Source organism: Sander lucioperca, chromosome 2 (genome assembly GCF_008315115.2).
Source record: "Sander lucioperca isolate FBNREF2018 chromosome 2, SLUC_FBN_1.2, whole genome shotgun sequence".
Taxonomy (NCBI): domain Eukaryota; kingdom Metazoa; phylum Chordata; class Actinopteri; order Perciformes; family Percidae; genus Sander; species Sander lucioperca.
Window position 1 is genome coordinate 11,336,764 of NC_050174.1, and position 26,958 is coordinate 11,363,721.

At 42.7% G+C, this 26,958-nt stretch overlaps 2 protein-coding genes across 9 annotated transcripts; one reads left to right on the plus strand and one right to left on the minus strand.

The window, feature by feature from the left end:
- hnrnpk (heterogeneous nuclear ribonucleoprotein K) lies at positions 1 to 13,650 on the minus strand. Of its 5 annotated transcripts, none has more exons than XM_031308901.2 (17): positions 13,435 to 13,650; positions 12,047 to 12,120; positions 11,743 to 11,909; positions 11,127 to 11,224; positions 10,735 to 10,791; positions 9,738 to 9,781; positions 8,159 to 8,231; positions 7,661 to 7,768; positions 7,081 to 7,209; positions 6,361 to 6,692; positions 5,670 to 5,717; positions 4,538 to 4,577; positions 3,709 to 3,724; positions 3,197 to 3,229; positions 2,949 to 3,016; positions 2,146 to 2,315; positions 1 to 891 (listed from the first exon to the last, which is right to left on the minus strand). In XM_031308901.2, exons 3-17 carry the CDS (start codon positions 11,798 to 11,800, stop codon positions 861 to 863), a joined length of 1,305 nt encoding a protein of 434 aa, XP_031164761.1. In that variant the 5' UTR covers positions 11,801 to 11,909; positions 12,047 to 12,120; positions 13,435 to 13,650; the 3' UTR covers positions 1 to 860. The 5 variants fall into 5 exon arrangements, with proteins under 5 accessions (XP_031164761.1, XP_031164759.1, XP_035848191.1 ...); XM_031308899.2 differs by having other exon boundaries at positions 7,661 to 7,774; XM_035992298.1 differs by lacking the exon at positions 13,435 to 13,650 and adding an exon at positions 13,366 to 13,386 and having other exon boundaries at positions 7,661 to 7,774.
- Positions 13,543 to 26,629, plus strand: rmi1 (RMI1, RecQ mediated genome instability 1, homolog (S. cerevisiae)). Of its 4 annotated transcripts, XR_004895212.1 has the most exons (10): positions 13,652 to 13,897; positions 14,402 to 14,610; positions 20,594 to 20,704; positions 21,208 to 21,357; positions 22,389 to 22,459; positions 22,787 to 22,910; positions 23,211 to 23,289; positions 23,440 to 23,629; positions 24,529 to 25,824; positions 25,917 to 26,629. XR_004895212.1 is itself a non-coding variant. In XM_031308892.2 (9 exons), the coding sequence occupies exons 2-9, from the start codon at positions 14,449 to 14,451 to the stop codon at positions 25,772 to 25,774; spliced, it is 2,133 nt and encodes a 710-aa protein (XP_031164752.1). In that variant the 5' UTR covers positions 13,543 to 13,666; positions 14,402 to 14,448; the 3' UTR covers positions 25,775 to 26,629. The 4 variants fall into 4 exon arrangements, 3 of the variants coding, with proteins under 3 accessions (XP_031164752.1, XP_031164751.1, XP_031164750.1); XM_031308892.2 differs by having other exon boundaries at positions 13,543 to 13,666; positions 24,529 to 26,629; XM_031308891.2 differs by having other exon boundaries at positions 24,529 to 26,629.
- The last annotated feature ends 329 nt before the right edge of the window (positions 26,630 to 26,958 follow it).

The following is a 26,958-nucleotide window of genomic DNA, read 5'->3' on the forward strand; positions in this document are numbered from 1 at the left end:
TTCAGTAAAAAGTGGCACCATCTTTATTCATGTTACAATTTGACAATGTGAAGTCTACAGCATGGAAAGCAAACAAGTGTAGAGTACAGGAAATTGCAGAGACAAAATAGATAAGTTCAATATCATTTGTCAAATCTCTAATAAAATGTCAAAACAAATGTTTAGCTACAAGTTTCCATTTGTGAGGAGTTACTCAAACTATCCAGATTTATTTCATCCAACAACTACTATAGATATTCTCACAAATTAGTCAGACTGTCCCTGTATCTGGTGTTTACAAGTCCCAACTTAAACATCCCCAAATCCATTCTGAAGGGTAAAAGTTCCCACATCTCTAGAAAACAAAAACAAATGGTTCAATATGAAGAAGAAATGTATCTTACATTCTGCATGTTGCACAGAGTGGTAATGTGGTACAACTGTGTGTGAAGGGACTGATATAAACAAGAGAAAGCACACCCAACCCACACACGCCGACATGCGCGCGCACACACAAACAATTTAAACTGGAGACAATGATACACATCCAAGCCATAAAAATCAAAACCATCAAAAAATAAAGGTTATGTTTATTTTTGTCTGTCAGGAGATTGAATATTTTGATAGATGTGAGTGTTAGGAAAAAAGCAAAGTGTAACTGATAAACTTAGACTACACTATTAAAAATGCAGAACATCTACATTTTCTTTTATGCACAGGAATGTTGGACATTTCATTAAAAAATACAAAAATAAAATTAAAAAAAGACACCCATAATCCAGATTTATAGTCTGAAGGGGATGAGTTAGACAGGGGTAGAAAGGTTGAGGGGAGGGGGGGAGGGGTCAATCTGAGTCTGCTTCAATCTGAGTCTCCTGGGTCTACAGCAAATGACCAGAGTACTGCTTCACACTGAAATAAAAAGAGTGGAAAAATAAATAAAATACACAAGAAGAAAATTGCAATTCACAAGTCGATGACAGTGTAAATATAGAGCTATGAAACTGTGGGAGGATGAAGTCTTGGGAGGAAACAGATGAGGAGGCATAGCAGGAAGAAAAAGAGACAGACAGGGAGTAAGATAGACAGGCAAAGAGGAAGACGGGGGAAGATATGAAATAAGTGGCTGAGGGACAGCGAGGAAGAGGACGAAAAAAGGGGTGTGGTTAGTCCTTGTGTCCAAGCAGGTGCAGCACACTGAAGAGGGAGGGGAAGAAGGAAGGAAGAGGGAGGCAGGGTTAGTTACCATGGCAACACTTCACTGCTCATGAGACAGCGGCGGCAGGTCTACAGTTGTATTAGCATTCGGGCTAAGCTCGGATAGCATCAACAAGGAAGTAGTGTGCATTATACGTGCCTACTGGTTGCCAAGGGAGACAGAAGAGGAGGAGCCCGTGCTATTTGGCAGACTGTGATTTGTTGTCGGTTGATCTAACTAAAAACAACAAAATCACTAGTCTTCCACACAGCAGCAGCCAGGGAAAGAATCAATCCACTCCCTGCTTCACAGTGAAACGGCTTTGATGGCAAATAGACTTTTTTTTATTTTTATTTTTATTTTTTTTACTTCTACCAATCATATTTAATGAACAAATGTGACAGTCAAACAAACATGTCAATCACATTGATCCTTTAAAACAATGCAATAAGTACCACTGACTTTGCCTACTCCTTCACAGCCATTTCATGCAAGAGGAAGGTTTGAACTAGTTGCAGGTTGCATGGGGAAGAAAGGAAGGGGGTTAGTGGAGAAGAGACAGCAGGCAGAAACGCATAACCCAACAGAAAGTGGGTTAACTAGCATTATGATGCAATTTCAGAAAAAAACAATAATGCATTTACAATCTTTAAAAAAATCTATGAACTATGTACATGTTTAGTGGGTTGAAAGAGAGGTAAAGTAAGAAAGCATCTTTGAAATGTCTGTAGGGCTTTTTAGTTTGCACGAGTTTACAAGACAGCAGTGTTGCATCAACTAACATTTTTATGAGGCCAGGTTAAGAGTCAACAATGACAATGAGGTTTTTGAAAGGGTTATACTTTAAGAAGACAAGATAGTCAGTTTGATAAGCACATTTGATGGAATAAATGGTTCAACTACAACTATGGTGCTGAATCAAGAATTTCATCCATTAAGATGTTAGTAAGTGTAATACAGTAACTTGCCTGTTCTGTAGAAGGTACTGGGCGTTCTGGATCTGATCCTGGGTGCCAGTAATCGTAATTATTCGGTCCTCAGAACCTTCCAGTGGCTCATCGATCTTGATGGAGGCTCCTGACTCATGGCGGATCTGTTTAATCCGCTGGCCTCCCTTACCAATGATAGAGCCAGCCAGCTGTCGGTGGGGTACAGTGAAGAGAACGAGAGGGGTGGGGAGGAAACAAAAACAAAACATGCAGAGAAACATTTCAGGCAATGGGTGTACCAAATTCCCCAGTCAGTCATAGTTAGGGCAGCCTATACTGTTGTTGGGTCCTATCTGCTTCCTTAGCTGTGCAGCAGGCACATCGTAGCAGTTTCATTCACTATACTGAGAATACATGTGTGGAGCTTAATAAATGTGTTATGTACGATATTTTCAAGAAAATGTAGTTTCAAATACATGTATAAATGTCAAAAGATGAATCATACTATGAATCTCAAATGATTTTGTTAATAACACTGAATGACTACTATGAACTTGTTTTGTGTAAAGTCAACGTGTGAGAGACAACATGACTTATTGGTCCCTTCAACTGGAATACTGGTCCTGTCAGTTGCTGCACAAATAATGGACTATGACACACATGGCTAAATGTAATTTATATGAGGATAATGAGAGAGTGCAGATGACATGATCACATTGGCAATGTAGGGTTTTACTCAGTCTGACTGAATGTTATTTATGACATGAGGGTATAGTGGGTGAGGGATGGTGATCTTTCTTTGGAGTGCCAGTTCGTATGTTATGTTGTGGTAATTTACTCACATCTTTAGGGATCGTCACTTGTGTGGTGATGACAGGGCCACCCATGTCATTATAGGAGCCACGTCCACCTGATGGTAAGAGGGAGGGGGAAGAGGTGAAGACCAAAGGAGACAAGCATGGAAAAAGAGGAGTGTAGAAAAGAGTGAAAGTAAGTCGAGCCCTAAAAATCAATACTTGGCTGCCAGCATTGCAATAGCTCAACAAATTTTTCTAATTGTACAGGCTGATAGAAAAGTATAGAGACTTACCTGACTGATAGCTATCCCAGGAAGAACTGTTGTCTAAGCAGGAGAGAAGGCAAGAAAGAACACTGATTCAATGTAAACATTAAAACAAGTTATTTCTGTGACATTTGTAAACAAATGACCCGTCTCAAAACTAAACTTAAACATGTGACTCGTCATACATTTTCAAAAGATCTTCTGACGAAAAAATATATCTGAATGATACATAATTAGCTCTGCATGCCATCTTCAACATTTGTTGTAAACAGATAGTTTCAGTAAAATGTCATTCCACTAGAATTTCAATAAAAAGCGCAATATTGTTGCAAACCAAAACGCCTAATGTGAGCTGCAAAGTCCTTTTAGCCACATTGTCACTGGACAGTTTTTGGCATTTTGACTATAAACACTACATTCAGACAAAATGCTTGACACAACAGTATGTTGAAATGAACACCAAGGGCTGCACACTAACACAAATTAACAGCCTTGAAACCACATTCATATGACAGAAAAAAACAAGGCTTGGTACTTACCATATCCTCCTCCACTCTGTAAAAACAAACAAAAACAGGTTACATACAATATAGTTGATTCTTTTCATCTCTCTACAGATCCCAGATGAACGGACGAGGATTGAAAGCACAAATGTATGGGTGATGCAGCAGCCTCGTCCATGGAGTAGACTCAACTAAAAGCTACCCAGTTTTCATCAATAAGCCAGACTCCTCCTTCTCTCCCTCCCTCCATCCATCCATCCCCCCTTCCCGTCTCTCCTTGCATCTCCATCAGCCCCCATTTTCACCTGCTATTCAGCTGCTGCTGTCACCAGGGCAACAGGCAATTCAAAAAGCTGTTGCTGAGCAACGGCAGGCAGTATCCTGCCAGCTCTCAGAAAGGGAGAGAGAGCGCGGGAGAGAGAGACCTTCTAGTCTGTCAACAAAGCGTTATTGCCTAGCAACCAACCATGGCCATCCCCACCATCGCCACCCCCAACATTCTCCCTCTCTTTGCAGGAAAAACAGGCTGGCCATGAAAAGTACACAGTGAGAAGGCAATTATAGCTGATTATTATGGGGTGTCTGCAGTTGTGGTGATTATGGTCATTTGGTGGGATAACTTACACTATGCAAAAACTAGCTTGGATGCATGGCCAGGGCTCATATGAGTGTGTGCTCATTATGCACACAAGTGACCAGCTACAGTTGTATTGTCAAACTACTATTATTATTATTATTATAACACAATGGACACTCACAGCATATTGTCTAGAGCTAGGACCAACTAATGTGCAAGCCTAAGGACACTGGCGCCCAATGAGATGCTAGAACAAGAGCTGCATGCATTTAGCAAAGGGTCACTAACCATGTTATCGCTATAGCGATCCGGTCTGCCTCTTCTGTCACTGGTGACGAAAGAATGCCATAGAGGGAGGGAGCGGGGCAGAGAAAGACAGAGAAAGATAGAGAGAGAGATGGGGGTTGGGGGTGGAAAGAAATAGAAAATGCTTAGAAAAAAACTTGACAGCATTCCAAAGGAAAATTCTGGTCTAGGTCAAACTGCACACACACGCTGAGCAAGATTACAGTATAAACACATTTCTTCTCAGCCATCTTCCCACACAGTAACAGGAACAGCTCTGACAGTGTTATGGTGAGAGAAGTGACAGGTGGTGGGGATGATGGTCAGAGCCAAGGGCTGCTGCTTTTTCGAGATCAAATAAAAAGGAATTAGACACACCTGACACTAAACCAAGGCCAGGTCATGAACGTATTATTCTTGTTTTGGGGAGTGCAGCGTTTCCCATTTTACGCGTAAAAGTCTGAAAGAATGTTGCATTAATGTGCATTTGTACATATTAGAAAAATGTCTTCTCTAGTTACAAGCCAGCTTGGGAAAGCATGCCGTTTTGCAGGGGACTTAAGTGACGCATATCAGCATCACATCAGCACATGACCCTCAAACACCACCACAAATACTTTCTCTCAACCTGGGCACAACTGGGAGTGAATAGCAGATTGGATAGGTTATTAACATAGACAAGAGGAGGTTATACAACATTACTGCCATTCCTTACAAAGTACTGCAAAAAAGTGAACAGGTGAATAGGATCAGGGTAAGGGACTTGCAGGCTAGGGCACTACAGACAAAGCAATGGATGTTTTTAAGGCAATAATCAGTATTTAGAGTTGGGGATGACAGGAGGGCAGCGTTTATACAGGGTTATTTTCTCACAAGCTATTAGAAGAAGTGGGTAACCAAGCATATACAACAAACTGCAACATTTAAGTAGTAAGGCAAGAAAATACGGCATGTGTAGGAATACCTCAACACTTACAACTTAATTTTAATCCATCATAGCCAAGCATTTGTCACATTTGTAAATGGAAATTATGCTGAACGCCTGTCAGCACTAAAAAAAAAATTAAAAATGTCAAAGTATCTCTGTTAAGATAAGTTTGGAGGTTTAGGCAAAGGTTTGGGGACAGAAACTTACTTTGACCTGTCGTCTGAGCCACGGTAAGAGTCATAGTAACGATCTTCTCTGTGGGCAAGATGGAGATGGGAAAAAGACACACACAAACACACCCAGACATACAGTGATGAGCACATAAAATTTATGAAATGATAACCATGAATACAAATGTTTCCAGAGGGGTGCATAGTGTGACACTGGATTACATGCAAAATACTCCACACTGTTTATCCTCTGAATTAGAAGATGTAAAGCAAGTTTGGTGAATCTGTGAACATAGTGCACCTGAATGAAAAATAAGCACCTGAAGAGGGATTAATCTTTGTATATGCAGATGCAGGATCAAACAAGTGCTCTAGAAAAGGGAACTCGGAATAGAGCCTATTTCTAAAATAATAAACAATTGAAACTTAAAATGTTAACAGGAGTAAAAGGACACTCAACTACAAACTGATGAGTGGGATCATGCAGTCATTTGGCACTACAGTGATCAGTAAAACAAAAAATGTGCACAAGATTGTATCTGTATTAGGCATAGAAAACATGCCCATTTCTAATCTAAGACATGTTTTAGGAAAACAAGTTAGACACCAACCAACAAACTCAATTAAGTGGCCATGCCTTGGCAGGACTCATGTTTATGCATGATTAAAAGAAAAAGAAAAGTAAGAGCAACAGTGAAAAGAGTAGATAATTTGTGTTCATCTCTTACCCTCCTCTGTGTGGGTGTCCCATGGGCATGTTGCGTCCACGGCCACTCCCCCTGCCAACCCTACTCGGGTGGGGTGGAGGAGGACCTCGGCGGGGGCTCATCTCATCATACTCCCGGCGGGCGGGAGGCATGGGTCCCCGTCCACCTCTGCTAGAGGGCATTCGGTCAAACCCACGGTCTCCACCACTGGACCTGCCCGCACGCATGGGGAACCCTCCCATAAGCCTGCGACCGCCTCCCCTCTCTTCAAACATCACGGTGAAACCACCATATTCATACGTTTCATCGTAGAAGTTAGGGTCATAGGGCTGTGCACGGCCCTTTATGGGAGCCTAAAAAGGAGGACACGGGGAACAACTCAACTCACTTGCTAAGGGCATTTGAAATGCAGTTTACAAGAACAGGTGTGCTGGAAAAAAATGTGCATCTATTACCAACAATTCAATATTCCCAACATAAAACACAATCTCACTGAAAAGGGCATTAAATGTTCTGATGGATCTCCAACAAAAATTGAAATCTGCTAGAGCATGACATGCTGTTGACGGGTTTGTTTTCCCATTTAAGTGTCCTACACTAGGCTATAGATTTTATATTTACAACCATCAGGTATCTTCAATCAGAAAAAGGATTAAATTAATGGCTTTGTTGCAATTTCTCAATGTATAAAACTTGACAAATCACAAAAAAGGCCTCTCAACCACAGTAAAAGATACTTACTTCAGCGATGAGCTCCAGCATAGTCTTGATACACTCCACCACCCTCTCCGTTTTACCGCCAACCAGCACCACTCGGTCTGTCGACTGAGGACAACACTCCTGAAACAGCTTAATGCTGGTCTTTGTGTTCTGGAGAGACATAGACACAGGCACACATGATAATCACAGGGAAGGAGAAGGCTACTACGTGATACAGCAGCTAATTCTACTGTAGAAAGAAATTACTTAAGCATTTCAAACATCAAATCACAACTGTCATTTTATGGGTATTTCCACATCTTTTAGGTACACACAAAAGACTGAGCCAGAAGAAGAACAGTTAAAAAAAAACAATTCAATAAACAGAAACCTTACAAAACAAAAGATTACCAAGAGAAAAATGATATTCTGTCTGGGTACCTCCAGCTGGATTTAATCCAGCTATTTCATGGAGTGTATTCTTGTTACAACTGAAAAACTGGCAGCGACAGAAGGCTGTGTGAAAATCCATGTTGTACATTACTCACACATGCCAGTCGGTAAACTGCTTTGAACTGATTTAGTTGCAATAAACTGATCCCCATCCCTTGTATCAACATACCTCTCTGAGTTCCTTGATCTTGGCTCCCTTCACTCCAATGATCGAGCCAGCCAGGCTCTGGTGGATCAGCAGGCGCAGCTCACAGTCAAAATCCATGCCATTGTACTGCTGGTACTGAGCAGAACGTACAGCATGTTAATACTTATCTTTTTAGTTCTCTGAAAAACACAAACCTGCCAGAGACTTGTTACTTATAATTATAGCTAAATCGTCCACCAAAAAAGGCACGTTACTGTAGAAGATGACAGTAAGAACATATTACAATACGGTAACAGAAAATATATTAATTGTTTTTAATCTCATTTGAAAGTTCTTAATGAAAAAGATTTGCACCCGTTGATTGCAGGTACAGGCACATGCCAACAGTGTTATACAGCATCAAAATATAGTTCAGACAAAGCAGACAGGTTTTGAATCAGTCCAGTTTAACCCATCTAAACCACTGGGTTCAACAGGACTTGACATGGAGAGAAAGAAACAAGTTCAACAAGTCCTCACCTCTTCCAGTGTTGGGATAATCTTCAGCAGGATTTCTCCAACTGTCTCGATGTCGGCACTGATGCTCAGGATGCTTCATAATTCACAGAGAGGGTGGGGTTGGGGGTGCCAGCAAGGCATACCAGGGGGAAGGGGGGGGGAAACATTTCAGATTAGAGAATTCATGACATCCCTTTTTTTGCCATAAAAAACAGTCACACCCCATTTAACCAACTCACTACTGAGACTAACAACTAATCAAACTGTTGACATCCAGTGTTTTCTAAACTTTTCATGGTCATTGATAGTTCAACACTGTAACTGGAAAAAGTGGGTCCCCAAATAATGCGATGAAAAGAAAACAGTTGTTTGTCCAGAGAAAGGAAGAAAGGAGACAAGATGAAAAAGGGACCCAAAGAAAAGTGACTGCATTTGGTGACCACTGAAGGGGCAAGACAGGGAGGGGGAAGTCTGAGGAGGATCTGGCAGGAATAGGCACCAAAGGTGCCAGAGAGAACTCTAAAGTCTGAAAGCATAGTTTGGTGGATGCACACCACAAAGACTTTGACTACAAAGACCCCAAATAAGGTGCACAACTTTGAAAGATCGGGGAAGATTGAGAGATCTAATGATTCCTCTCTTTTAATTTTTTTTGCATTTTTATCAAAAATGTGTCCCGTCTTTAAAAAATAGGCTTGGGGAAATGTTGATGCTTCGTTTGGCCAACAAATATTAAATATAATTTTGTTGTCTGCACCCACCCATTTACATAATAAAAATGAATTTACTGATCAAGAGAACTTAAGCACAGTTTGTAAATTAAAGTAGAATGGTAGACAGCTGAAGGAGAGTAACAGAGCAGATTATACCATGAAAAATGAAGTTTGCACCACTGGAGTTGATGCTTTTTAAGGGGATGGGAGAAGCGACAAACATAACACCAAAGAATGCAGGGATGAGTGGGACAGAGAGAGATAATCTGTACGTTCAGTAGCTCCAGCAGTCAATAACAACGTTCAGATGAAGCAGAAGACAGGAAAGGAAAAACGACATACAACACTTAAAACCTAGCTTGCCTTTTGCGTTTCAGAATGGATGAACAATCAGAGTCTATCAGTATAATGAGGGCATCTCAAGGAAAGAATGGGATGGTGCCAGAAGCAGGTGAGCTTATGAAACTAAATAAAAAACCAAGAACACCAGTATATCCACTCTGAGGGGGGAGCGAGGTGGAAACGCGAAAGATAAATGATAATCATTAATAAAAAATAAATAAATAAAAAACACTGACATATTGCACATATTATAGCAAAGATTTAAAAAGACAGTGGCAGATTGTGGAAAAACCCTGACAACACAAGCCTAAGTTTCAATGTGGACGTGACTTTAAAAATGGCATATAAAAGGATGTTGACATGGCTTTTACAGTCAGATTTGGCAATGAACGAATTTAGGCATTTTGAATCAGGCTAAAATACTAAGAACAGGTAGGTTAAAAATACAGTGACTTGACAGAGGCAGGATGACTATTTATTATTCATCTCTTCTTGTTTGTTTGACCTGTAGTCAGGCAGTGAGAGGGAGGAGCTTAGGGACATACCGCTCAGGCCCACTGCTGTCTGGGACTGACACACTGGCATTGTACTGGGCGTGGCATGGACAGGGGCCAGGGCCATTCGAGCACAGATGTCAATCAAGTAAGGCGCCCATTTAGGGACAGGGCACGATTATGGACAGGGCCAACCAGGGTGTCAGGTGGGCGGGCGCAGGAGGGGCCATCCAGAACATGGGCAACAGAGGAGGAAGTGGGCAAAAGTCAACAGTCAAATAATAAACAAGGGAGAGGGAAGAGGGAAGAGGAATACATTTTTAATATACAGGCTCTACACTGTTCAAACGTGACTTTAATTTGATTCTCTCAGAGATTGGTTTGTCAAAGAGAGAAAAAGAGGAAAGGTGACATTGGAAAATGGGTAATGGCATATAAAGAACATGATAAGTTCAATGTTGGGGAATAGACCAGAGACAGTTAGAAAGAGGGGTAGAACAAATTGTGGAGGGCTAGAGAAAGAGGCAATGACATTGAATGAATTAAGAATTGGTCAGGTTGCCTTAACACTTATAAAAAAATATATTAGCTGGCTCTGCAGGTGACCTCATAAACACTGCACTGGGCCCATCAATTTAAATCAACAAGAGCATCAGTGTTGCCACGACAGCAATGATACAATAAATTATCAATATGGAGAAACAAATGGGCATGAAATTGGACTTTTGTGCCAAGGGCCAGTTTAGCTGAGGTAATTACATGATGTTCATATAAGAATAAAAAGTTTGTCAGACATTTTAATGAACAGAGGGCTAATATCAATACAGGCATCAGCTTACCACACCCCTTGTTTACACAGAAAAAAATATTGCCAAATACCAAAACAAGTTTTTAACAGTTATCCAGGGTCAATGTTTGTAAAAACACAAACATGTACAAACTATAAAAAGGAGGCTGGGTAGTTTGGGAGGCTGAACACCAGTGGAGGGAAAAATAAATAATACAAAATAAAAATTCAGGGCGTATGAAATGTATAAAATGTACTCACGTCTGTACGAAGGGCTTTGATGTTTTTGCCACCTTTCCCAATTACAGCTCCTGCATTCTGAAAATACAGAAAATACTTACAAAAATGAAAACAAATAAATGAGAAAATGTAAAATAGCACTGCAATTATTAGACAATGTGCAAGAGAATATTACAATAAGTATCAGGAAAATAACAATGACCGCAAGAATACCCTTAATAAAAAGGATGGATATTCATTATTAAAAAAGGCAGAAATGTGATTAGGGCATCAAAAAGAAAACTATTAAAAAAAATAAAAATGGCAGCAGTACAAGAAATTGGCCGTCTTACGGAAGGAGTGCAAAAAAGAAATATAGAAATACAAATTATCACATGAGGGTTCGACGTGAAATGAAAGGGGAGCTGATTTACTTTGCTCTGCAGGAGGATGCGAAGCTCAACCATCTCGTCTGAGTTCCTGGAGCGCTTGAATGATTTCTGCTCATCTGCATCCTCAGCAGGGCGCTTACCTGGCATAGGGAGATAAAAACACACACTGACAACAACGCATAAACAACACTCAACTAGATAAAATGAAATCATCAAAAAGAGCACAGAAAGCAGTGAAGAACAGAATCATAAGACTTGTATTTTAAACTCTGTTTTCATATTAAAAGCTAAATCTACACAGATCATTGTGTGCAAAACTAGAAAAGACAGACATTTTGAAAATGCTTCTATTAAAACATGAACACAACTTTGGGAGAGGAAACCAGTTCATATATGGCTTAGGTCAACCTCTATAAGAAATACCAAGTGAAAGATTTTAAATTATAGATAACTTGCACTACTTTTTTGAAAATCTGAGCTGTAAGTAATCAGCTACACCAACACTGCCATTGCTATCCTTTCATTAAATAACAAACATGTGTTTCTGATGTAGATATATTTGTAAAACCTGTCAAACTTGTGCATTTTGATAAATGTAAAGAAGTTGGTTTACATTGTTGATTTTAACATAACATATGTAAAGAAGCTATGTTTATACCGTTAGTCTCCGTGTTGCCGAATGAAGTATCTTCTTGCTGTTCAATTTCTGTCTCCATGGTCTTTTGACAGTGAAAGAGGTGGGGTGGGCACCTCGGTCCGGGGAACAGGTGGCCGCAGCAGCAGGGAGAGAGAAGCAGAAAACTGGCCCCTGTGAGCTGTGGAAGTCTGTCAGCATTGTGAAAGGGGAGAAAAAAGAAACAAGACAAGTCAAGCTGTGTGCTGGAGATCCAGCTATTCGAGAACCCGGGATGACATGATGAGAAAAAACTAGAGCGAAAAACTGACAGAAAACCGGCACTCACCAATATTTATTAAAGGGACAAGGGCGTGTTGATAGGCGGAACTAAATAATCAAGGACCAAACAGCTGCTGCGACCTGTCGTGGAGGGAGAGGCTAGTTGAAATACTGAAATGTTTTAAGAAAAAGGCTCAGTGATAGCAAAGTTTGAAATACACCAATTATGATCATATACATTTTATTTCATTCCTATGTTTGAATCGCTGATATTTAACTTTACATGTCAACTAGGCTCATGAACATCCATCTATCAAGCGAACGTTTCGACTAGCATTATTTGAAGGGACACAATTATCATTATAATGTCATCAGGAGTTATCGAATCGGATTGTTTTGCATTTTGCATAGTTTCGGATTAAATGAAGTGTGCGGCTGGTCCTTCAATCAAGAGATGAGTTAATCAGACAATGATGTACGAATAATATTAACGTTAGATACCGAAATAACGTTAATACTTAGCTAGCTAGCTAACGCTACTGCTAACCTTACCGTAACCGGCAGACAAGGCAAATTCTCAATTTCAAGCAATGTAACGTTAAACTTAATAACGTTACATGACGCCAGAAATTGAGTACTTTTTTGTATGTGAGCAAATTGACCCACAATATGAATACCGTTACAGTTTGATTATATATTTAATTCAGTTGGTAACGTTAACTGTTGTATGCAACATAACGTTAGCGTTAATGGCAATATTAACGAAACGTTACACTGACCGGCTCGGCCCTAAACCCATTACTGTCGTGCCAATAATTACGTTAAAGCACACCCACTAGTATAATACAGTTTAATTAACAGTTATCGTTATACTAGCTTGCTAGCTATATGCTTACATTGACCAAACCGAAAGTGAGCTAACTTAGCTCCATTGAAGCTAATTAGCTGACCAGTAGCTAAGGTTAAGGTTAAGCTTCGTCGTTAGCCAACGTTACCTCTGGGTTGCAAGCTAGCTAAATAGCCAGGGGGCACTGCGTTAGCTCCGAGCTTCGTCGTGTAACGTTATGAACTAGCAATTTCATTCAATGCCGGTCGTACACTCTTTTCAAACACTTAGCTAGTTAGCTAACTAGTTACATAAGAAGCAAGGCGTGTGTCACTTATCTAACGCGAGTGGGTTTATACAACATGACCAATCGATCAATACAAAGACCAGCCCGAACCACTCAAGCTAGCGGCTAGCTAATTTCGCCATGTTGCCATAATGTCGGTTGAGCACAAGGAGAGCTAACGTTAGCTAGCCAGGCCAGCCAATTAGGCAGCGTTGTACCAGCCACAAAATAAGAAACAAAGTGACTGCTAAAGACATATTTATTGTTATAGTACATGTGCACTTCAGCTACATTAGACTCAATGTGGCACAGAAAAAAAGGAAAATACCGTCAAAACACAAACCTGCAGTGCAACACCTCGCTCTTCCCCCTTCCTTCCTTCTCTATCGAACATGGAAATGCACCAGTTTAGCTAAAGTGTGCCGATTGGTTGAACAGAAGGCAAATCAACAGGCGAGAGTCACAATTGGCTAGTAGAGACGTCAATCACAAGAGCTTAGGCGTTTCCAACGCGACAAGATAAGGAGCCAGATCCGCACTTTAGTGTTGTTGCTCAAGTCATTCCTGTTTATAAGGTATGATCAGCTAGGCTAATGTTAAGTTGTTTCTTTCTAAGTACTTGTAGAGGCACACTTGTTATGTTTAAGAACTGTTGTTGTATATTACTTCTATGGTCATGTTGTATGGACACAAAGCTAAGTGACAGTAGCACTAACATTGCTAAGTTGGGTTAACGTTAGTCAACTTTGGCGCCTTGGCTACTTTCCACAACACTTCGTGAAAGAGGCTGCCTCCATGTCTCTAAGGTAACCTCTATATCAACACTCATTTGAACATGTTTTTAATATTACTTAGTTTGTGATTTTGTTATTCTGTCGGTCGCTATCCCTGCCTGCATTTCTTACTCAATCTCGCTTTCTCCTCCACAGTACTCAGACGTGACCATCTGCAGAGACACAGGGCTTATCAATGCTGATGTGACCACAGAAAAATAACAGAAAGCAACCATTATATGTTCTTGTATCATAATAAACTAATCTCTCCTGTCGATAAATCATCACAAGATTTAGTGTCAAGTGGTTCTGGAGATACATAGAGAAGATGACCCTTTAACATAGAAATTCCCTTTAAAAGCACTTAGGGATTGCAGGGTGCTATGCAATGAATTCAATTAAATGTAACAGTTGAACCACTACTTGTATACTAAAAACCATAATTTACTAAACGTGTCAATGTGTAATCCAGTGTAGAGTCATTACTGATAAAGTATACGGAATACGAATAACAGAACTGTCTTCATATAATAATAGATAACAGTGGAGGAAATATAAGAGACAAATACACAAAAAGGAAGAGGATGGCCCCTGAGATCGAGGCAGTGGTACGTGCTACCCAAGCCTGGCTGCAGTCCTCCTGGCACGTCCTGGTGCCTTTTGCCTGGCTGGAAGCATGCGTGGAGTGGCTGCAGGAAGAGGCAGGAGGAGCAGGTCGTCTGTCACAGCAGCAAATCAACCAACAGGTAGGCAGGATGTCTGAATGTCTCAGTGTGCAGCTGAATGCAAAATGATCACAGTCTAGAATTTGTAGCTCAGTTGTGACTCAAGTATGGGACTTGGGCCACGTGATAAAAGGTGGTCTACTGAGGGGGAAGATGGTGACTCCTGTCTGTGTTCCAAGATGGTCTCTGGTATTGGATGTGAATGTCCTCTTGATCTTTCTCCGATCATCCACTGACTCTTGGTTGATGATGTTTGACAGATGTTTACAGACAGCTGATGTCTGTTTCAAGTTTCAGTCTTTGCAATCATTGTGTTTCCCACAGCTGTGTGGAGCTGAAACAAATTAATTCAATCAATTAATCAACAGGAAAAAAATGAATTTGCAATTTTGGTAATTATAATTTCAAACATTTGTTGATTTCTGATTGTCACGTGCGGATTTGCTGTTTTTCTCTGTTTTTGATTATTTCTTTTTTTTACTGTTGGACATTTGCATTGGTCAACAGTTAAGTCAATAATTAAAACAATAAGAGACCATCTTGTGATGGGATCACACCAGTTGCAACGCCAAATCTTTCCTACTTCTTAAACGTGCGGTATACTCGCCGCAGCCAAGCTGTCGAGCGCCAGTGTGACGTCATGGAAGCGCCGTAACTGTTTATACTCCTGCATGGTGGTCGCGACACTAGTTGCAGTCTTCTCCTGAACAGAGGTGGCGCTAATGAGGAAAGGCTACCGACTTTGCTATTTCTACGGACTAGAAGAAGAAGAAAAAGGTAAACAACGGCAGAACTGGCAGCAGCATTGACATCAATGCTTCAATTTGATTCGATGACCTACTTCATCGAATCAAACCTTTCATTCGCCATAAAAGAACTCCTCTTAACCCAGTAAGTTTACAAGAGAGACTTGCAGTCACTCTGAGAGTCCTGGCGTCCGGTTGCTCTCGAGCTCATTCATGCTTCCTGTTTCCGCTTTGTCGTGCGCCCTCTGGTCGCGCACTCAAAATCCTGGTGCACCAGCGAGATCGACGTCATTTTGACGTCACATTGGCACGCGCGCGAGCTCGGCTATGGCGACTGTAAAACGGCCTTTACCCCCCTTGCTCGGACCACACCCATTTTCGAACTCTGCCTTTATCTTGATGTCAACTACACACCTGTTAGGGTCATGACTGAATCTTGCACAGTTGCAACACTATCTTGGTGACTCCTGGCAAAGTACTCAAAACTCCCTCTGTGGTAGTTCCCACTACAGTATGTGTCTCCAGGACCCTATTTTGCCATAATGACACACACACACAGACTCACAAGGGGAAAGCAATACCAGTGTCACTGTCATGGCTGGTAAATATGGTGTCATACACCACTCCGCTTTTTCTGGGGTGATGCTGTCTTTAGGGTGTACCACTCTAGACGTAGTAACCCAGATTAAACTGAATAATCTCACAGCAGATGGTTTGTGTCTCTTTTTTTCTTGAATGGAAGGAAATTCCAGTATCCTTGCACGCTAAACAGACACAATAACTTTTTAACTTGGCATGCCAAGGATGCACACACTGTGGGACCCAGTAAACAAATATTGTTGAACCCTATACAAATGTCCAGTCCACAGAAAGCACAACTGATTGAACCTTGGCGCAGATAAACATTAAAAGCCCAAGACCATTCACAGCTCTACTAGTGTCAGCTGAGAAGAGGAAGATAATGCTATATGTACAGTGGGTAGTGATCGGCAAAAGTGGGAGATTGAGGAGTGAAAGTACACCTCCTGGTCTGACAAATCCTGGTTTCCTGTTACTACATGCTGATAGCATGGCAATTTTTTGTGTATAAACAGCATGAATCCATCTTGCCTGGTGTCAGCTGTACTAGCTGGTGGTGGCGTCATGTGGGGTATGTTTTTCTGTATCATTTGTACACCACAGTGTACTCAAATATTGTTGCTGAACAGCTGCATCCCTGGCCTATGTCTATCTCTCTCTTTTTTTTATAGATACTTGAGGAGGATAATGCTTTATTTCTCAAGGCACATATCATCTTATGATGGTTCCAGGAACATAACAGTGTTGTCAGATCATTCAAGTGGCCCACATGGTCACTAGATCTCAACCCGGGATAGCACTTTAACAATGTAGATTAGGATGTTCAATAGGGCTGGGTACCGAACTCAATCATTTTTAGGCACCGACCGAATTGCCTCTAAACTATAGAGTATCGAAAAATGTCTCGTCATTCAATACCCAATCATCCATCCATCTTCTTCCGCTTATCCGGTAACGGGTCGCGGGGGTAGCAGCTCCAGCAGGGGACCCCAAACTTCCCTTTCCCGAGCCACATTAACCAGCTCTGACTGGGGGATCCCGAGGCGTTCCCAGGCCAGGTTGGAGATATAATCCCTCCACCTAGTCCTGGGTCTTCCCCGAGGCCTCCTCCCAGCTGGACGTGCCTGGAACACCTCCCTAGGGAGGCGCCCAGGGGGCATCCTTACCAGATGCCCAAACCACCTCAACTGGCTCCTTTCGACGCGAAGGAGCAGCGGCTCTACTCCGAGCTCCTCACGGATGACTGAGCTTCTCACCCTATCTCTAAGGGAGACGCCAGCCACCCTCCTGAGGAAACCCATTTCGGCCGCTTGTACCCTGGATCTCGTTCTTTCGGTCATGACCCAGCCTTCATGACCATAGGTGAGGGTAGGAACGAAAACTGACCGGTAGATTGAGAGCTTTGCCTTCTGGCTCAGCTCTCTTTTCGTCACAACGGTGCGATACATTGAGTGTAATACCGCACCCGCTGCGCCGATTCTCCGACCAATCTCCCGCTCCATTGTCCCCTCACTCGCGAACAATACCCCAAGGTACTTGAACTCCTTCACTTGGGGTAAAGACTCATTCCCTACCTGGAGAAGGCACTCCATCGGTTTCCTGCTGAGAACCATGGCCTCAGATTTAGAGGTGCTGATCCTCATCCCAGCCGCTTCACACTCGGCTGCGAACCGATCCAGTGAGTGCTGAAGGTCACAGGCCGACGATGCCATCAGGACCACATCATCCGCAAAAAGCAGCGATGAGATCCCCAGCTCACCAAACTGCAACCCCTCTCCACCCCGACTACGCCTCGATATCCTGTCCATAAATACTACAAACAGGATTGGTGACAAAGCGCAGCCCTGGCGGAGGCCAACTCTCACCTGAAACGAGTCCGACTTACTGCCGAGAACCCGGACACAGCTCTCGCTTTGGTCGTACAGAGATTGGATGGCCCTGAGAAGGGACCCCCTCACCCCATACTCCCGCAGCACCTCCCACAGTATCTCCCGGGGGACCCGGTCATACGCCTTCTCCAGATCCACAAAGCACATGTAGACCGGTTGGGCATACTCCCAGGCTCCCTCCAGGATCCTTGCGAGAGTAAAGATCTGGTCCGTTGTTCCACGACCAGGACGGAATCCGCATTGTTCCTCTTCAACCTGAGGTTCGACTATCGACCGAACCCTCCTTTCCAGCACCTTGGAGTAGACTTTACCGGGGAGGCTGAGAAGTGTGATACCCCTGTAATTGGCACACACCCTCTGGTCCCCCTTTTTGAAAAGGGGAACCACCACCCCGGTCTGCCACTCCTTAGGCACCGTCCCCGACTTCCACGCAATGTTGAAGAGGCGTGTCAACCAAGACAACCCCTCCACACCCAGAGCTTTAAGCATTTCTGGACGGATCTCATCAATCCCTGGGGCTTTGCCACTGTGGAGTTGTTTAACTACCTCAGCAACTTCCACCAGGGAAATTGACGACAATCCCCCATCATCCTCCAGCTCTGCCTCTACCATAGAGGGCATATTAGTCGGATTTAGGAGTTCCTCAAAGTGCTCCTTCCACCGCCCTATTACCTCCTCAGTTGAGGTCAACAGCGTCCCATCCTTACTGTACACAGCTTGGATGGTTCCCCGCTTCCCCCTCCTGAGGTGGCGAACGGTTTTCCAGAAGCACCTTGGTGCCGACCGAAAGTCCTTCTCCATGTCTTCTCCGAACTTCTCCCACACCCGCTGCTTTGCCTCTTTCACGGCAGAGGCTGCAGCCCTTCGGGCCCTTCGGTACCTTGCAACTGCCTCCGGAGTCCTCTGGGATAACATATCCCGGAAAGACTCCTTCTTCAGTCGGACGGCTTCCCTGACCACCGGTGTCCACCACAGTGTTCGTGGGTTACCGCCCCTTGAGGCACCTAAGACCACAGCTCCCCGCCGCAGCTTCAGCAATGGAAACTTTGAACATTGTCCACTCAGGTTCAATGCCCCCAGCCTCCACAGGGATGCACGAAAAGCTCCGCCGGAGGTGTGAGTTGAAAGTCTGTCGGACAGGGGCCTCCTCCAGACGTTCCCAATTTACCCGCACTACCCGTTTGGGCTTACCAGGTCTGTCCAGAGTCTTCCCACACCCTCTGACCCAACTCACCACCAGATGGTGATCAGTTGACAGTTCTGCCCCTCTCTTCACCCGAGTGTCCAAAACATACGGCCTCAGATCAGATGAAACGATTATAAAATCGATCATTGACCTTTGGCCTAGGGTGCTCTGGTACCAAGTACACTTATGAGCATCCCTATGTTCGAACATGGTGTTCGTTATAGACAATCCATGACTAGCACAGAAGTCCAACAACAAACAACCACTCTGGTTTAGATCAGGGAGGCCATTCCTCCCAATCACGCCTCTCCATGTGTCTCCATCATTTCCCACGTGCGCGTTGAAGTCCCCCAGCAGAACTATGGAGTCCCCCACTGGAGCCCCATACAGGACTCCATTCAAGGTCTCCAAGAAGGCCGAATACTCCGAGCTCTTGTTTGGTGCATACGCACAAACAACAGTCAGAGTTTTCCCCCCCACAACCCGCAGGCGTAGGGAGGCGACCCTCTCGTCCACCGGGGTAAACTCCAACGTAGCGGCGCTCAGCCGGGGGCTTGTGAGTATCCCCACACCCGCCCGGCGCCTCACACCCTGGGCAACTCCGGAGAAGAAAAGAGTCCAACCCCTATCCAGGAGTATGGTTCCAGAACCGAGACTGTGCGTAGAGGTAAGCCCCACCAGATCCAACTGGTAGCGCTCCACCTCCCGCACAAGTTCCGGCTCCTTCCCCCACAGAGAGGTGACGTTCCAAGTCCCCAGAGCCAGCGTCTGCTGCCCGGGTCTGGTCCGTCGAGGCCCCTGACCTTCACTGCCACCCATGTGGCAGCGCACCCGACCCCAGCGGTTCCTCTCACAGGTGGTGGGCCCATGGGTTGGAGAGAGAGGTGCCACGTAGCTTTTTCGGGCTGTGCCCGGCCGGGCTCCGTGGCAAACCCGGCCACCAGGCGCTCACTGACGGGCCCTCCATCTGGGCCCTCCATCTGGGCCTGGCTCCAGACGGGGGCCCCGGGCTTCCTCCGGGCAGGGTCACTCCATCTCTACCTCGTTTTTTCATAGGGTTTTTGAACCATTCTTTGTCTGGCCCCTCCCCTGAGACCACTTTGCCTTGGGAGACCCTACCAGGAGCACAAAGCTCCAGACAACACAGCCCTCAGGTTCATAGGGACACACAGACCTCTCCACCACGATAAGGTGATAGTTCCAGGAGAGGTCAATACCCAATTTCAATACCTAATAAGGAGTAAATTTCAGCAGTGTCAGTGAGCCAATAATCACGCAGCATGCTTCTACCAAGATCTAATAATGTTTGTGATTGGCTGTCTAACGTTACACGTCGTAGAGACACGCAGGAAAACCTCTACGTTACACAGAGATGAGGATCACGTAGTAGGAGCTGAAAAATAAATAAAAGGATTTGTGCCGTAATGTTGTCATTTCATTTTGTTTTATAAAATTGGTATCGAAAAAACTATCATTTAGTAACCGGTATTCAAGTTACGGTATTGGTATCGGTACGAGTATCGGATATTTTTGAGCGATACCCAGCCCTAATGTTCAATAGCTTAAACCTTGTGTGTCTCTCAATGCATTATGTGAAATTGTAGGCACTGGACCAGTGGCTGTTGACTGACCTGAGGGACCTGGGCTATCCTGTTCTTCCTGAAGGGCTCTCTCAGGCCCAGAAGACTGAACTCAACGGCACCTTCTGTGTCCAGGTACAGGCTTGTTGATCATATATTTCATGCTATATATTTCATCATATCCGATTACTATTTATGTTTGGGACAATTCCCATTGATCAAAATAACCTTGTTAAAAACAAACAGCATGCTGAGGACAATATAGGCAACTACAGACAGAAGACAGGTGAGAAGGAGGGGGAAAGACAAATATCACAAATAACAACAACACACGTGCACAATCACGTAACGGTAAAAATAGCAGTTTGTATTGAGCAAAGAAATTATTAGAATGTTCCTATTGCATTTGTTTAATGGAGCTGTCAGGTTACAAATCCCTTAATGTAGTTTGTTTGTTGTGATCCTAAAAATATGTGGTTAAAGAGATTTTTTTGCTTAATAATGTAGCAGTCTAAATATTTCCCATTCACTTTATTATATGTGCCACATAGATTTTTATCCAATAAAAAACGCTAATCAATATCAGAATTTATATGCAGGGAAAAGTCAACATAATCAAAGGTCCCACTCTGTTTTAGGTTGACTCATTTCTGGACACCAGTCAGCCTGCGTATGGTCAGTTGCAGAAGTGGAGGGGCTCAGATTGTGCCAACGACGAGGTGTCTGCTGTCACACAGGCCACTCAGAGGCCCTGGGAAGCCAGAACAACCCGTATGCTAGTATTGCAGGTCAGAGGCACCTATGAAATCAAGTAGTTTTTTTTTTTTCAACCTCTATTGTGTGTTTGCTTAGTTTTATTGAGTCTATTAATATTGAACATTTTAGGGGGCAGCTCTAGTTTTTTCACACAAAAGTATGTCGAACAATAGTACACAGTGGCCTCCGTGTTTGTTTACTCATGCGCGTGCGAGTTAGATAACCAGCCAGAAGCAAATATTTTTTCCGTAGGATAGCGAAGGCCGCCCTACTCTTCCTCCGATTGGCTTACTTGCGCATTCATTGGTTGGGTTGGTTAGGGTTAGGATGTCAGGGTAAGCCAATCAGAGTCAAAGTAAAGCAGAGGAGGGCAGGACGTGTCATCGGCATCCTGGGAAATAAATAGTGACTCACTCCGGCCTGGACCGACTCACAGAGACTCCTGCCTTTATTAGTGAGATGTGTTTGGTTGGGTAGAATAATGAAGCATTCTACTTCTCTTCCTAAGTGAATCACGGTGGACAGGTACAATCAGTGGGAGCATATTAAAGAGTAAATTGATGATATATAAGGTGCGGACTGTAATTCTCACCTTAAGTAATACAATTGTGACTGCTCTATGGTTTCTAAAGAGTAGTGCTAGTGTTGCTTAGAAACATTGTAATGGCTTTCTTATTATTATTATTAATTATTTATTTATTTATTTATTTATTTTTTACTGTTTCTGAGACCTGGTCTCACAATTGCATTGGATAATTGTGCAATTTTCTATGTATATTGTTTTTGTCCCTATCAAATAAACATTAAATGAAATGAAATTCTAGGAGTCATCGGATGCAAAGAACCATGGCATCTTAAAATGCACTGGAATCGCTGTCAAAGCTTTGCATTTTGAAACGTCCAGGCCAGTCAGCATATATACAGTATATACACATAAATGCATAAAACTGTTTTGATATTATTTATTTTTTTACTTTTACAGTTTAGAGCAACAAGACGAGGGCAGCAATAATGTTGAACCTTCTTTTGTAATATTTTGAAAACGTAAATCTCTGTTGTACAGGTGACGGATGGAGTCCAGAGCTTGGAGGCCATGGAGTATCAGTCCATCCCTGCACTGAGCACAGCTCTCAGGTCTGTGAAACATTGAACTGCATTGTGGTGTTTTTTTGCTGCTACCGACGTGTTTTGGTTACATCTTTCTAGCAACTGTGTCTCTAGTTTTACAACGAAGAATGTGTTCAAGTTAATGGAAGCTAAGGGAAATATAGGGACTGCTGTAACTTATTTATATATAATATATATTAATATTAATATAGAGTTAAAAAACACATTACTGCTACGTCACTGCCAGTTTCTCAAGAATTAAGAAAACACGATTGATTTTCTGAAACTTTTGTACCATATTTTTGAAAAAGGAAACTATATTTTTCATTGGGATTGTTGGCTCTGAACCCTCAGGCCTGGTGTGAAGCTGCAGCTGCAAGGGCAGATGGTTTGCAGACTTGGGATGCTTCTGTTGGGGCCGTCCAACATCAAGGTCCTGGGTGGTGAAGTAGAGGACCTGGTGGAGAGGAATAACCAGGTAAACAGTTGGTTTCTATTGTCTGTCAAAAGCAGATTTAAGCCAAAACACGTTTATGTTTTCTTAATTTTTGTTACAGATTTGGTATGAATACTGTTTGGACCTAATTGATTGATTGATTAATTCATTCATTCATTTTTCATTTATTACAGCATTGAGATTAAACCTAGTTGTTATACGCCAGTTAGTTTTTTACAGCTCATGAAGCAAAGATGAAGACATAATCCCAGCTGGTTTTATACAGCAGTGTATAACATGCAATAATGTATACAGATCCAGCAGTATATTTCTATACTACAGGGCAGGGTGCTGTGTCGGACGCTCGGACTTCCTGAGGAGCAGCAGGAGGGGGAGGAGGCCCCACTAGCACCACAGCAAGGTGTATTTAATTTAATTCAACTATTTAGATTTGATATAAAATAAGGCCTGTTTAAGAATGAAAATAGATGCCTTATTTCTTAACCTAAACTTTACTTCTTTTTTTTAACATAATCATGAATGATGTTGTGCCTTTTTGTTTTCTCTTCAGATAACCAGGAAGTGGAGGACCTGGAGCTGGATGATGCAGAGCTGTTGGCCAGTCTGGAGGCCCAGGTGGTGGTGGAAAGGGTTCCAGATTGGCCTGTTGGAGACAGTGGCTACGGGACGCTCAGTGAGACCTCCACTCAGTCCTTTAGAAGCTCTTCTGTCAGGAGCCTTGTCTCGACAGTCTCATCCAGGTGGGTGGTTAACAATGTGATGTCTTGACATTTTGATGCTGGAACTACTCAGTGTTTACCGTCGGGCATATTATATACCTTGACATTTAGAATTTTAGTATAATGTTTGGCTTCAGAAAAAAAAAATCTGCATTTAACTTTCAGCTACTTTAGGAAGCATTTAAAGGGATAGTTTTCCTTAAAAAGGACCACCCAAAAATGTATATCAGTGTATGCTATATTTAGAATATTTTTACCGCTTTACCTTGCCGTCAGACAAATCAGTGTACACTTACACTGATATACATTTTTTTTTAGGTGGTCCTTTTTTTTTAGGTGGCCTTGTCCACAACAGTACATTGCTTAACTTCCGTGTCGGGACTCCTGCCTGCTTCTCCAAACTGGGGGTGTGCCGACCGCCATAGGTAATACGCTGACAACGGATAAGTACCTCATACAACCCCACTTCAAAAGATCCGGACTATCCCTTTAACACTTTAATTCTACAGCCTAGGGACGAACTTATTTTATATATTATTTTTTGTCATTGTTGGTGTTGCTGTCTTTGCTCGCTGTCCTGTGACCACCAATTTCCTGCACAGTCAGAAACAAATTAGAATAAATTGCCACATAATTTGATCGTTTTGACTTGAACGACAAGCTGTGGTGTCAAGGTATTGTAAATGTACATGCTGTAATCAAAGATAAGACTTATAAGTGACTTATAACTATCTTGGTCCCCTTGTTTCTGTAGCGTTAGAACTTTTACTTTTTTCAAAAAGACTCCTACCTATTCTGACATGAGATTTGAATTTCTAGGGTATACCTCTGGCATAATGGGCCCACCAACACTATTAAAAACACTTGCTGGTTTAAAGCTATATTAACTCAGTCTAACATTTTTGGTTGGTCTCTTTTAGAAGTGAACCATCTGCCCGCTCTTACAGAAGTGGTTTGACCCAGAGCAACAGAGGTGGTTCAGTCCAAAGTCGTCGCCATGGTAACAAACAAGAGGATTCTGACCTCTTTGACTCCTCGATTCAACAAGAGATCTCAGAGCACAACATGGCAGACGAAGACTTTCCTGATGAAGACTTTGACGATCTTCCCCTGGATGAGTTGGACAGTGTGATTTTTCAAGAAAGTACAAATGATGACAGCAGTCACAGAAGCACGCCACAGAACAACAACAACAGAATAACAGGAAATCCTAATACAGCAACAAAAGCCCCAACTGCTCAGTTTGAGCAGCACACTTTGAATGACTCTGGGTCAAAGCTTGGTTCAAGCAATTCCAGATCCACCACACAGAAAAGAGACTATCAAGGCTGTACTATTGGCGCTACAGGGCAGTTATTTTCCCCAGCAGCAACTTTAGAGCCATCCCATGATTTAGAATGTATTACTAATGATGAGACAGATTTCATGGATGAAGATATGGACTGCTTTTTCGCAGAGGTAGAAACTGCAAGGACTGGAGGGCCAAATCAGCTCCCTCCCCATCAGGGACCTAGTACAGACAGAGAGAGAGCTACCAACAAAACAGAACTTTCAGGCACCAGTTGTAGACTTACCAGCGACTCATCGAGAAGTGTAACAGATACTGCATTTGAGAGATCACGCAACACTCCTCAGGGGCTAAATTACATCTCAAGCACTGCAGTATTTGATAGACCATCTGCTAAAACAGATCCACAGAGTGACAGCTTGGTCCCTGCTCTCGCTTTGACCTCTCCACCTTTTACATATTTATGCCTGCTAGAAGAGATGATGTCCAAACCACAGCCTCACACCACAGAGATCCGTGTCAAAGCTTTCATTGTGACTCTCTTGGGGAAACTGAGCAGCAGCAACGGTCTTTGGCGCGTCTGCGCTACAATATCCGATGGAAGTGGTTACCTGGACGTGGAGCTGTCCGATGAGGTTTTGACAGGCCTGCTGGGCTTCTCGGTGGCAGAGAAGGGGGCTCTGAAGCGTGACCCAGCCAGGAGAGGTGAGCTAGACATTGGGATGAGGAGGTGTCAGGAGGAGCTGGTAGATATGTGCTGTGTTATGACCGTTGTGGTTGAACCAGACGGCAGAAAAGCTGTGGTGACCAAGGCGGACCCCGTCAATGAGAAAATAGTCCAGGAGCTGGAGCAAAGGGTGAGAGACAGGAGAAAATAGACACAGAGGAGAGGTGGGCGATAATGAGAAAAACTACAGGCAGCGGAGAAGTATATTGCCCTCATGCAGTGATGAAAAATTGCAAATATAAGCATTGCCTTAAAAATTCTCCCTCATGTAATGAAACTAATGATTTTTTTAGGATTGGTGATCAACCTGCCCTTCTGCTTCAGATTTGGAAAGCATAATGTGTGAACTGGATGTCTGGTGATCAGCAAGCAGTGTGTTGCAATGCATCCCATCTGCTATATGTGAATGTGACATTCTGCCATTTGTCGTTTAGAGGATTTCATTCATTTATTCAAAGAGATATTTTCTGTTTGAAATGCACTGCATCTCTCCCAACCAAAGTAAACAGATCTATACTATCTGCACTGCATATTAATGATAGGATATCAGCATGTTAGTTTAAACAATCCAGAATCGAGCATCCCAAATTGTATGTAACATTAAAAACTATGTGAAGAGAAGAGTGAAGCATGTGAGATGAGAGAAGAGAATCGGGGGAGAAAATAGTTCATAGTCTGATTGTTGTAATGAATTGCCAGCCTTTGAATTTATTCAGTACATCCATTTCAAATGATTGAATATCCAAGGTCAGCGGGGGTCTTTAATAAACTCCCCCAGAGGAGAATGAGAGGAAAGGGAGATAAAGGAGAGTCCATGAGCTTTGATTATTTCTTTTCATTATAGAGCCTCATCTATGTTTTTGTCTTTGATAAATACAGTATGTACTGTATATATCACAAATTTGAAGCTTTGCCACAGTGTTTACTGTATATTGAAATAGAATTGTTCTTAAGGTTTTGTAATTTTCTTTCACACTCTTTGACTAATAAAACATTCTTGATAAGAGCTCACTGTTAATTTTATCTTTCCATTTCTCCTTGTCAAATGAGTATTGTATTCCTCAAGAATAACAAGAAAAATCAATAACCGGACAGAGTAGCAGTGTTTCATTTGGTTTGTAATATCTTGATTAAATGCACCCTTGGGATATGCACTGTTTAACACACATACTGTAATGGTAATTAAAAGTAGCCCTGCGGTATTATCTGGTCTTGTAGCTCTTTAGAGGTGTCAGAAATGTCTCTTTAAGATGAAACATCTCAACAATGTGTTCTACTCAAATTAATTTGTCTTGTCTGCCCTTATACAATAGAAGTACAGTATAATGTGTGCTT